This window comes from Hemicordylus capensis, chromosome 4 (assembly GCF_027244095.1).
Source record: "Hemicordylus capensis ecotype Gifberg chromosome 4, rHemCap1.1.pri, whole genome shotgun sequence".
NCBI classification, from domain to species: domain Eukaryota; kingdom Metazoa; phylum Chordata; class Lepidosauria; order Squamata; family Cordylidae; genus Hemicordylus; species Hemicordylus capensis.
This window is the reverse complement of record NC_069660.1, coordinates 151,504,076-151,516,994: the sequence shown is the minus strand read 5'-3', so window position 1 is coordinate 151,516,994 and position 12,919 is coordinate 151,504,076. Positions and strand designations below refer to the sequence as shown.

At 41.2% G+C, this 12,919-nt stretch overlaps 1 protein-coding gene across 8 annotated transcripts in view; it reads left to right on the top strand.

Annotated features, from left to right (window-relative positions):
* RGL1 (ral guanine nucleotide dissociation stimulator like 1) overlaps positions 1-4,500 on the top strand; it is a 190,225-nt gene extending 185,725 nt beyond the window's left edge. For 7 of the 8 annotated variants that reach the window (XM_053245816.1, XM_053245817.1, XM_053245818.1 and 4 more), the window contains one exon: positions 1,816-4,500. In XM_053245816.1, the coding sequence (XP_053101791.1) occupies positions 1,816-2,003 (188 nt within the window). In that variant the 3' untranslated portion in view covers positions 2,004-4,500. The remainder of the gene's footprint in view (positions 1-1,815) is intronic. The other variant, XM_053245822.1, reaches the window with a different exon arrangement.
* The last annotated feature ends 8,419 nt before the right edge of the window (positions 4,501-12,919 follow it).

The window sequence follows — 12,919 nt, the reverse complement described above, 5'->3', positions numbered from 1 at the left end:
CAATCTCCTCCCTCTAGCCCCTCTGGAAGCCATTTGCTAAATTGGAAATGGTTTATTTCTAAATGGAAATAATATGCTGCTCTTGCTATAACAATAGTTTGTTATATAATTAAATTCTGGACTACAATGGACTGTATTACTGTTCTCCCTGTCTTCTATTACAAGGAGTATCCTCCACACTATGTAGTTGACAGTCTACACTACTCTTCTGGATGAATAACCACATGAGGTTCAAGCTCTGTAGGATTAGCAAACTAGCCTTGCCCTCTTGTACCAACTGCCACCCCCCGCTACAAATTATTACATCTGTCTGAGTGGGGTATGTGGCCATGGGGGTATGGTCACTGGGATGGGTGACTATGGGGGCTGACATGGAGAGTGCCTACAGTTGTTGAAGTTCACGCGTCTTTAAGTGCACTTATGGGGCTGATGAAACCTCCATTATAACTTATTATGAGGAAAAACCTTAAAGACGCGAAAACTTCAACAATTAACCAAAAATCAGCCCTCTGCCCAAATCCTTTGAAAAAATTCAGGTAGCTTCCTTGCCCCAACCCGGCACTATCACCAACCCCACCCCACTCTAGGACACCCCTTTCCCCCCGACATGAAGTGATACACCCTTCACGGGGAAAACCTTAAAGACACGTAAACTTCAGAAATTCACCAAAAATCAGCCCTCTGCCCAATCACTCTGCAATTGGGGTGGTAGCCTCCACCCATTAGGCACTACCACCCCACCCCACCCTTTTGGCACAGATCCCACGTTATGCCCCTATCTGCCCCAAAGACACTAAAACTTCAGAAATTCACCAAAAATCAGCCCTTTGCCCAATCCCTCTGCAATTGGGGTGGTAACCTCCACCTATTAGGCACTACCACCCCACCCCACTATTTTGCCACTGGCACCCGAAATTCGAGCAGACATCACATCCAACCTTTTTGCATTGAAGTCAATGGGATGCAAAAAGGCGGAAAATTCAAATAGACATCATAGCTCAAAACGGAGGGGGAAAAGAAGGCCAAAAAATGGAGGTCCAAATCACCCGAATTTTCGGGCCCGAAATTCGGGTGATTCGGCTCGTGCCCGAAATTTCTCGGATCTTTTCGTGGGTGATTCGGTTCGGCCCCGAATCACCCGAAATTCGCTGTTTCGGGCACAGATCGTTCTGTGCCCAAAACATTTTGCACATCCCTAGCCAGTTGTACTTAGGGGTTGAGAAGAGGAGTAGCAGGGACAACTATGTAACCTTTAGCCAGACTATCTGTTCCCAATGGCTACATTAAGTTCTCTGAGACAAAACTAATGGATTGTCATTGGCAAAACAGTTGGGGGAGGTCAAAAACAGATGCGCTGTGGGAGATCCAACAAAGAGGGAGCAAATTAGATTGGGGCCACAGCAATGGGAGAGGAAGGGTAAAGACCCTGGCTCAAAGCTACTAATCGCCTTATTGAGGAAATGACAGGTCCCCGTATTGTAAGGGATTCTAACTGAGAGATGAGGAAGCAGGAGCCCCTGCAATATATGGGCACTTCCTCTACTGTAGGCTTCTTTGCTCCTTGTAATGCCTAGCATTTCAGGAGTAGCCCAATAATGCAGATTTCCAGCCACCTGCCCCACAGGAGTCTCTCTCCGGTTCTTTGTTGCTGATTTGTCTCCCTTCACCATGAATATGATTCATGGGAAACATATACCACAAGAGGGCATGAACAATTGTCCCAAGCTGCATTTCTTTCTGTTTCTCATTGCACTAAGAAACAGGAGAATCGGACGCTGTGTTTTGTTTTTAATTGTCATTTCCCCCTCCTTGCAGAACTAGTCATCCCAGACAGTGCAAATGTCTTCTATGCCATGAACAGCCAGGTGAATTTTGACTTCATCCTGCGGAAGAAAAGCTCTCTTGATGGGCAGGTGAAATTGAGAAGTCGCTCCAGCTTGACTCTCCCCAGGACCACCAAGAGGGGGTGCTGGAACAACAGAAACAGCAAAATCACACTTTGAAAGTTGATGAGCCAACACAAAAGAGATGGGGCTTCAAAGACATACAGTATTGCCAAGTCTCTGGAAATGAATGTGTCAGTATTCAGCTTTGGGAATGCAAAGCTAGCATTTGAGAGACATTTTGATACAGACTGCCGGCAAAATGGACCTGGTGAGAAAGCAGCCTATGGATGCCTGCCTTTCTTTCTTTCCAAGAATACAAGGCCACTTTCGACCGGGAAGGCAATGAACTCTGCACCTAAACTTCCATCCTTTCCAATTATTCTCTATTACTCTGTGCCAGTATTAACTTAGAGCACTTTCGATTTATTTTTGTTAATAAATGAAAGAAGGCTATTGCTGTTAAATTCCACCTGTATTTTCAGGAGAAGCATATCAGAATGACCACTAGCTGAATGACAACACTGTTAAGTGGATGGTGTAGACAGGCGATGTTCTGTCCCTGCAGGGCGGCTTCTTCAAGAAAAGTGGCAGAGCTGCTGCGATGGTGGGGATTGTCATTCTCCTAGAATTCTCACCAGTCTCTGTCTGGAGCCACACCAGGCAATGCAAGTTTATGTCGTGTCGGTCTTCCTAGCTGGAAAATTAGCTTCCCTCCTACAGAACGTTGAGCAAATAAGATTCTGCTTAATGCCCTATTTTGTTTGGTAGCAAACAAGGCAAGAAAATGCAAACACACACTACTATTAATGCCACTATATTGTTTTCTTTTTGCTTTGCTGACCTAATTCAAAATATGTGGACTGTGCAATTTTACTCCCCTTCAGGTGCAGAGCTGTTTACTTGTATTCAGCCACATTGGCAGTGTAGTAAACCACATAGTTATGTTTTATAACCTGTTTAAAAACATACTTAATAGCCAGCATCTGAGAATACTATCTGAGAATCCTATAAATGGTGAGACATAAACCTCTACACTCTCCCTTCTCCTCTAATACATAGTGATTTGCTGCCATGGTACATCCGCAGAGGAATACAGAATTAGGCTTTTCTAGGGCCCTGCCCTTCACCAGATGGCTATTCTTGGGGAACTGTGTTAGTTGCACATTCACAATAAAGGAGTAATAATAACCCTCTCAGAAAAGGGTTATGCACCACTGTCGCTGAGCACAAGCAACAGTGGTGCATAATCACAGGATGAGGCGAAATTAAAGCCATAATTGAGACATTGGATTGTAAACCGCTCAGTCGCATCTGGCGAAGTAGTGCAATAGGTAGAAAGAGGCCACTGCAAAGAAGCCCCCATGTCCTTGCCGCGAGGTTGCCTCCCACTGGTAGGTGGGTCTCTTCCACGTCAGGCAGCACCAATAGCCTCTTCCTGTCCACAACACACCCTCACTGGCTGCTGCTGGAAGGAACAGCCTTTTCCTTTCTAGAACAGGCTGGAGGTGGTTCCCTCCCCAGAATGTCTCTCCTAAAATTAAAACAACTGCAGCAACTGTAACTCAAGCAACTACCCCTGGGGCAAGTTGCACAGAGGTCAACAGGACTTTCTTCCTTATAAAGTTTCTTTGGGTTGCAGTTATACAAAGGAGGAGGAGGTTTGCTGCACTTCTAGCAGTAGTTTAATTAGAAACTATGGCCAGGATACTTAAGATGATGCAAAGTATTGTCAATCAATGGGATTTTTAAACTTCTCCTCTCCCTTTGCAAACTGCTTTAAGTTCCATTGCAATGTGGAAAGGGAGGTTGCTGTTTGAAAGAAATGTGTCCAAAGCCCATCCACCCACCCCACTTGGGCCCCTGGAATTGCTTCCATGATTCTTTGGACTGTAGCCAATACATCAAGCCATGTCACATGTGTGTACATTTTGCAGAACTTGTGCATACATTTTTCAGAACCTGAGAAAAAGTGCAGGATATGGCACTAGGATCAGAATTCAACTTCCTAAAACTCTCAACATTCATTTAATGATAAGAAGCAAGTTTCTATCCCTTATGGTTGCAAAGATGTGCTTGAAAGTGTGTAAGTAATGCCTAGTGAAATATCAGAAGCTGGGACGGTGGCTGATTAAGATCTCCAGGGGATCAAGACGAGCAGAAGTAGATCATGCACATTTGGTTAATATGAGTCTCAGACATCAGCTTTCTTTTAACTGCAGAAATTTGGCACACAGCTTTTATTTACCAGTAAGTGTTTAAAAAAATAACTTGTCTTATCAGATGATATATTTTGCACTATTTGAAACTCCTTTCTATTTGTTTGTTTTTTAAAAGGCCTGTGTAGCTTAAACTCCCTATAGTGTTGTTGCCTAGAGGAGAGAAGGGTTTCTGTAAAACTGAGCCTTAAATATGTCCAGGATGGATTTTCAGATAACCATTGTCCAGTCTTGTTTTCTGGTGAAAGATGAGCAATGCACAAATGAGTGGGTAGGTAAGCAGATACGCCTACTCTCACTCTGTATATATCTGTAGAATCAGCTAGATTTTTATATTGTTAAGCTTGTGATAAAATGTCTTTCAAAACAAAGACGAGAATTATTAACTGCTGCATAAAGAGAGTCTCATTTATTTAAGACTGCTAATGTACACGGTTTCCAGTAAGTGGATATTTTAACATGTTTAGCTACTGAATATTGACAGCAACCACTCTAACTTCCACTTAGGGCCAATATGAATGAATCGTAAATATTTGATATTCACCCCAATTTACCATCTAAATTTTGAATGTGGAACTTCAAATCTGAAATCTGAAGTAGAGTTTTCAGTGTGAAATACTCTCAGAATTCAAGTGTATGAGGCTTACTGGCATCTCTTGGTCATTTTGATTTTGGCAGGTGTAAAGTCAGTTCTGTTACTAAATGCCATAAGATCTCAGTAATCCAGTTTTGTCATAACATATTAAAATCTTGTCAAAATCCAGGATCAAATACTGAAGTCAAGTATCATTGGCCATCAGAGGTATGGGTATAAAATTTTCAGAGAAGGTCAGATAAATATACATTCTCAAAAGAGAATATTTTGGGAACAACATAACACCATCTCTACTTACATCAATGAAACTAGCATATTAGAAACTAAATTTCATGGACCGCTATTCAGTGCAGAGTTAGATGCACTTAAATCCATTTATTTTGGGGTTGTAAACTACCTAAATATTTTATGATTTGGTGATATTAAAATGTAATTAAATAAATTATTATTATTATTATTTTACATTTTATATCCCGCTCTTCCTCCAAGGAGCTCAGAGCGGTGTACTACATACTGAAGTTTCTCCTCACAACAACCCTGTGAAGTAGGTTAGGCTGAGAGAGAAGTGACTGGCCCAGAGTCACCCAGCTAATATCATGGCTGAATGGGGATTTGAACTCAGGTCTCCCCAGTCCTAGTCCAGCACTCTAACCACTAGACCACACTGGCTCTCTTAAATAGATTTGATACCTGAGAGCAAAATCAAATGTTACCGCCTGGACACAGCTGCATGTCTAGATTCTCCTCTTCCTCACCATGACATTCCATATTTTGCCCCTGCCATTGGCAGCCAATGACATTTTAAGGGAAATACAGAATATTGTTACATCAGAACAGAAGCTAGGAAATGTGTGTGGGGCAAGGAGGGCAGATCAGACAGATCCAGATTAGGTCCTATTTGTGTACTGGATTATGAGTGCACAGATGACTCTGGAGTAATTGTCCACTTCCAAATATTGTATTTATTTTATGTATTTATCAATCATATTTCTATGCTGCCTAACATGTGCATCTTTAGGTGGTGTACATATGTTAAAATACAATATAAAAACAGGATAAAATGATTAAAACAATGATATAAAAGCAATTAAAATTAATTAAGAGCCTGAGAAAACATATATTCATATATTAGAGGCTGATAAAGTGGATGATTCACATTATTTTTAAAAAGGCTCAAACTCTCCTTCAGAAAGTCAAATAATATTTGCAACAGTAGCATATCACATCATATAGAAAATTGACTGAGTATTAACATCCACAATAGCCCATGCTTATAGATACCTTCTAAGTTCTTCCTCTCTACTTCCACCTTTGGACAGCCATATTCCAAAGGTTTCTTTGATGAGATGAACATTTTTCCCTACATAATGGGCAGGGCTTCATTTCATGTAAGAAGCTGCAAAGTTTCATACGTACTCCCAAGATTTCACACTTTTTCACTTCTTCAAACAAAAGACTGCTCAATTTACAAGAAAGTGTGTTCTGTTTTCAATACAGGGAAGCACTAAAATTTTTGATAAATGCAAATCATCATCTCTTTAATGTGTCTCTCATATGCATGTTTGATAATCCATGAAACTTCCCCTTTCCCCTCAGAACTTCAAACTGGACATTAAAATCCTACATCAGTTCTCAGTAATGTATTTTCATAAAAAATATATCATGCAAAGGTTTTTAAAAAGTAAATTGTGAAGGAAAGTAGAACAGCTTTATTTAAAAATATATATCACCTACTGAAAATTATGCAATGCACATGCCTCTAACAGAGATTTTCTCCATTACTCCCCAGACAGCCGTGGGCTACTGTGTTCCTATCTCTTCCAGTTTTTTCCTGTCCTTTCAAAAGCTTATGCTGCTGTTAAAGTCTGAACCATACCAGCTATGTATTCCACTACCATTCTTCTCCACCACTGTGCTGATTAATTATTATTTTCTCCACCCCAGCTTATTACTTGATAAAATCAAGTGCAGATGAAACCTCAATTTGCCAAGCATGGGGCTTATAACCCCCTCCAGGAAACAACAACAACAAAAATGCCTCCATGCTCTTTTGCAATACAGTTCTGCCCAACTAGTCTTGATGTCCCCTGGATCATCCTCTAATCTCTTCCAAGCTCTTAGTTACATATGGTGTTGCAGAAATGCCAGCTATTGGTGGCATTTGTCATCATCCACTTTCATTTTTAGCTGTTAGATGTGATGTAACGTAATACTGTGTATTAAAACTATTTAGAAGCATTCCAATACTACCATGGTGATAACTTTGCAGATACAGGCAGACCTTGTTATTTGCGGGGGTTCCATTCCTCACTTACAACTGTGAATAACAAAACCGTGAATAACGAGGCATTGCGTCTATGGGAATTAGGGGGTTAGGTTCCAGAGCCTGGAAAATGACCCAAAAAAATCCGTGGGGGAAGCAGAAATAAGGATGGACCACAGCACTGTACCGTGGCCACCTCTGACCTTATGCTCCCCCATGCTCTAGCTCCTCCAGTAATGCATGCAGTACTCTAATCATGAAGCTTCCTTAACCCACCGTTGAAGTTCAGCACTTTGCTATACAAAACCCAGGCCTGACTGGTTGGTAAATTGGCCAGAGAGACATCACAGCACCAGAGCCTGTTCAAGTGAACACATGTGGGAGTTCCTTCACCACCAACCCCAAATGTTCAAATTCAAAGTGTCAAGGTCAAATTCAAAACCACAGGATATGCAAAACAACCTGCCGCGAATATTGAATCTGGTGCTTATTTTTAAACTGTGGATACGTGAAACCGTGAATACTGAAACCGCAGTTAACAAGGTCCGCCTGTATAACTTTGTGGAGTTAAACCCGGACAGCGGGATGTTTTGGAGAAGATGCTCAAAGTAGATGGCTTAGGCTCGATTTTTATATTACCTCAGTGGCATGGCTGCACTTCTGTGTGATCACATCCCATGTTTGCTTCAATAACAGCTGTATACCACACAGATTTCAGGGGCCTGTAAGCACTCTACACAGACAATACATGCGTTGAAGATCACATTTGATTTGACGATCACAGTGTGGTTGCTAATGAAAACATTAAACATGACTGCTTTGCAAGGGTTTTATCCTTCCTTGCAATTTCCCTTTAAAAGCAACATCTCTGCAAGTTTTACCAGAAAGCACAGTATCGTTACTAGCACCAAAATGTTGGGGTGGAAGCTGAATGTCACAGAATGAAGGGAAAAGATACAGGAAGCAAGTTAAGGAGTGGAAAGACGGAACATGGACACTGTTTGCAGCTTTCGGCTTTTCACTGCTTTTAGGAGGATTGCATAATTGTAGAATCATTTTCTCTAAAGAGAGCACATTGCAGTATCTGACAACAACATTTTCTACACCGTGCTCCCTTTTAAAGCACTGGTGCTGCAACAGCTATCTTAAAGACCTGTGTGCAGCACCCAAGTGACGGGGTGGCAGTTTGAAGTCCAAAGGGGTGGAAGAAGAAATGATTCCTGCCTTAGAAGGAGGCCTCTCTTCGGAGGAATAAAATGCATAACATGCACTCTGTTGAAAGGGTTAACTTTGCCACAAGGTCAAGATAAACATATTGGAAAACCAAAGTTAGGGTACCAGACTTAGGGGGGAAGTGAAAACACAAACACATAGCTTTCAGCTTTACACCTAAAATAGGCCTCTGCAGTTACGAGATGGATTACATAGGAACTTGGGCTGCTGCCTTGGACCACGGAATAACGTCTACACTACGTGGCAGCTGCAATGCAAGGCTTCAGGCAGAAATCTCTTCCAGTCCCACCTGGAGATGCCAGAGAGATGCTCCAGTACTGAGCGATGGCCTTATCCCCGCAAAAGAATATTTTGAAGAGTTTACAAGCTGTCTACCATCCAAATGCAAACCAAGAAGGGCCCTGCCTTGCAAAGGGGGACAATTCATGCTTGCTACCACCAGATCAGCTCTCCTCCACTAACAACAAACTTACAGAACCATTCCTCCCAAACAGTGCACACAGTAACAATGGGCAATTTCATTACCTAAAAATCTATGTACAATCCTTCCTTTTAAACTACTACTACTATTTGTGCTAAAAGAGCATGCATATCTTACCAGAAAGGTTCTGTGAACTCCAACAAAGTGATGGGTAGTATTTTATATTGGAGATGGGGTTCCAGTGCATCGACCTTTTGCACTTACTATCCTAATGACCACTAGGGACATTGGGAGTAGAGACAGTGAGTCAGGGTCTCCCTATCTGCCCCTACTCTATGACCCCTGAACTGACTCTGCAGCACTTCCTGTGCTGAGTCACAATCCTTCCTTTCCTCCTAGAGAGCAGATGGAAATATATACCCTGTTTCCCCGAAAGTAAGACCTAGCAGTAATTTCTGATGTACCGCTAATTGCCCTAGTGCATTTTTTGGGGCTAAAATTAATGTAAGACACTGTCTTATTTTCGGGGAAACACGGTATCTCTCTCTCTCCTTACCTATCCATTATGTAGTCCTTTAGATTAGATATACAGGTGAAACTCGGAAAATTAGAATATCGTGCAAAAGTCCATTAATTTCAGTAATGCAAATTAAAAGGTGAAACTGATATATGAGACAGACGCATTACATGCAAAGCGAGATAAGTCAAGCCTTAATTTGTTATAATTGTGATGATCATGGCGTACAGCTCATGAAAACCCCAAATCCACAATCCCAGAAAATTAGAATATTACATGGAACCAAGAAGACAAGGATTGTAGAATAGAACAATATCAGACCTCTGAAAAGTATACAGTGTACTGTGCTTGATTGGCCAGCAAACTCGCCTGACCTGACCCCATAGAGAATCTATGGGGCATTGCCAAGAGAAGGATGAGAGACATGAGACCAAACAATGCAGAAGAGCTGAAGGCCGCTAATGAAGCATCCTGGTCTTCCATAACACCTGTAGGTCTTTCCTATCGAAGTGTATTTAACCAATAAATATTTAGTGTTTGCAATAACTAAATCATCCTCTGCTACCCACTCTGTAACTGGAGTGTGTGCCATTCCTTAGTGCTCTGCTGTTTTACCCACTGGGGTAAAAATTAAGAACCTCTAACATTTTATGTCTGACAAAGAGGGGAATACAGGCTTCAAACTAAGGGGAGGGAAAGGAGAGCAGAATGCATTTCTTAATTTATTATCATCATCATCATCATCATCATTATTTATTATTTATTAAATTAATTTACTTATTTAAATTGCTGTTCCAAAAATTCAGTTAAAAATATTCCATATAAAATGCAGAAAAATGATACAAAATCCACCCCCAAATCATGTCTGCATAGCCGTAAAAATGTTACCACATTTATAATACCCACTTAGTATAAATATTAAAACCTATATCAAATTTTATATTTCAAAAATCCAAAAGTGGACCCCACCGAGTACAGAAAGATTATTTCCTTTGCCTCCCTTATTTCAATCTTATAAATTCTGTTACTTTAATCATTTTAACCACTTCCCCAACCTTTTCCTACCATTCAGTAACGGCAGGCGCGTAACAATGATAGGGCAAGGGGAGACAGTTGTCTGGGGGCCCCACTGCCTGGAGGGGCCCCCCAGAGGCACCTCATGTGACTCCCCATTGCCCCCTGCCCAGCCCCAAGGCCCCTCAGCCCCTTGCCCTCTTCGCCGTCTCTCCTGCTTGTTCTGCTGGCCCGCAATGGAAGCAGCAGGCAAGCTGCAAAGAGCTCCTTTTCTCCCGCCTCTCAGCTGATCGGCGGGTGGGCGGGGCTTCCACGGAGGCCTGGTGTAGGCCTCTGTGAAGCCTGAACTCCAGTAGGGCCCAAGCAAGCCAGGAAGGAGGAGGCAGCCAGAGTGGCCACCACTGGTCTCTGCAGCAGAAGACCCCTTGCTGCCAGGTAGAGTGTGAACTCCTTTTTGTGGTTACCTTCTCCCCCCCCCCGATATATAGGCATCTGCTTACCATAGGGTTTTGATATGGGGGGGAGGGACCGAGAAGTCTCTGAATATTTATTTTTAAACAGCTTGGAAAATTTGCTGGCTTAAAAAAAACTATCTAAAAAGTCCTATAAGTGGCTTGTTTCATGGCAGAAAATTACAAAAACTTCTGGAAGAAACAGTATTATATTTATTTTATTCATTCATTTATAAATGCACTTATGTTCAAGTTGTTTTGCAACCCAGAAGGTCTGAGTGAGAACTGTGAAGCATGTGTGGTGCTTTTATTTTATTTTTCTTGTGTGTGAACTGCTCCCCAATAACTTGCAGGGACTTCAGGGTCAATCTGGCCAACATGTGAATGCAGCACCTCCATTCCAGAGGAGATGTGTCTTAAAGGGCTTTAAAAGCCTCCTGTGAAAAACCTCCTGCAATCAAACTTGACTGAATTTGTTCAGAATTCTGAGAAAACAAACATAGGCTCACCCTGCATGGTTGAAAGTCTCCTTGGCTAATCTGCAGCGAGGGGCCCATTTTAATCATTCATCTTTCTAGTGTGTTCTAGGCATTAAAAGTAAAACAAATGTATAGTACTCAATGTATATCACTATATATTGTGACGTGTGCGTGTGTGTATTCAGTGAAATGTATTTCCAGGCAGCATACTTATTTTGGAATATCAGACTTAAATCCTTGGGGGCCTGGGGTGTGCGGAGGCCCTGGACTTTGAGTGGGGGGGCCCCATTTTAAAATCTTGTCTCTGGGCCCACTCCAACCTTGCTATGCCCCTGAGTAACGGAGAGAATCAGAGCCCTTCCAATGTCTTGCAGTTTTTTGAGCAGCAGTCAAAAGGCCCGAGGTTAGGGGGATTTACAAACATTCCAACAGAACTACGTTAGGCAATGTTTCAATTTTTTTAATTATTATTTCTAAATTATCTAGTATCTCCTCCTTCCAAAACATTTCTGAACCATACAGCAACTCCATAACAGATGGTAAATGTCTACATATAGACCTCCAAACTTCCAATACCTCACAGTGCTCTTGTATATCTTCTTAAGTTTTTTAGGTGTCATGTAACATCGATATAAAACTTGGCCATTGAAAATTCCATTCCATTCTTATTCTGAGATCTCTACCCCTAATAAGTTCACCCATCTAGTTTTGAAGGAGTCACTATGTTGTATTTCACAGTCTAGCAACAAATGAAAAGGCTTAGTCAACATTCCTTTAGTTGATGTAGCTGTTTCTGTTGCTGATTTTATTATATAAATACAGACCATCTTAATCTGGTATACAGGAACCAGTCCACTGTTTCCCCATTCATTTTTTAAGACAATCAATTAAAAGGTAAGCATTTTTTGTTCTGAATATCTGCTTATATTATTGCAGACCCAGATTATTCTCTGTCTTCAATATTAAAGGATTGATTGAAAATAAAGGAACCTAAAGGAGATATATTTGGACTTTCAAAATTTTTGTACTTTTCCCAGTAACAGTTTTGCATTAATATATTTAATATATAGTTTAATATATAGTTGTTATAATCCATCATATTTGGCCTCCTATAAGAATGTTCACTTGCCCACAGTAAGTAATCTAATGGTACCTTACGTGCATCTTGTTCACTAACTTGAAAAGGATGTGTCCTTTTAAGAAGCAATTTCACTGCTTTATTATAAAGCAATGAGATTGAAAATAGATTTGGTGCTGCAATCCTTCCTTTTTTTGGTTGCCTCTGCAAGGTAGCTAGTAATACCTGGGTCCCTTATTATTCCATATAAAACCAGTTACTAATTTCTGGCACTTCTTTAGCTTCTTAGCTGGAATTTCCACTGGAACATTTCTTAATATGTATAAATATTTAGGTATTAGGCTCATATTAGAAGTGTGCACAAATCATTTTTTGAAATTTGTTTTGAGTTCAAATCAAATCAGGCTAATTAGATTTGAACTCGAATCTGCTGCCCTTGACTCAGGCAGATTTTATTTGAATTCAAATTGATTTTTAAAGGTTTGGAAACAGGGCCACCATGAGTGCTGCCTACCACCCAACCCATGCAGCAATGTGGCAAAGGGGTGAATTTTTAAATGATTTTTAAAAAAGTTTTTCCTGTCCCCACCTCACCATAGAGAATAATGGGTATTATTCCCCCATGGGTACTCCAAAGTGGGTTGGGAGGGTAGGGTGCCATGGGTGCCAACTACCACCCAACCCACTGCTTACCACCCAACCCATGCAGCAATCTGGCAAAGAGGTGATTTTTAAAATGATTTTTTTAAAAGTTTTTCCTGCCCA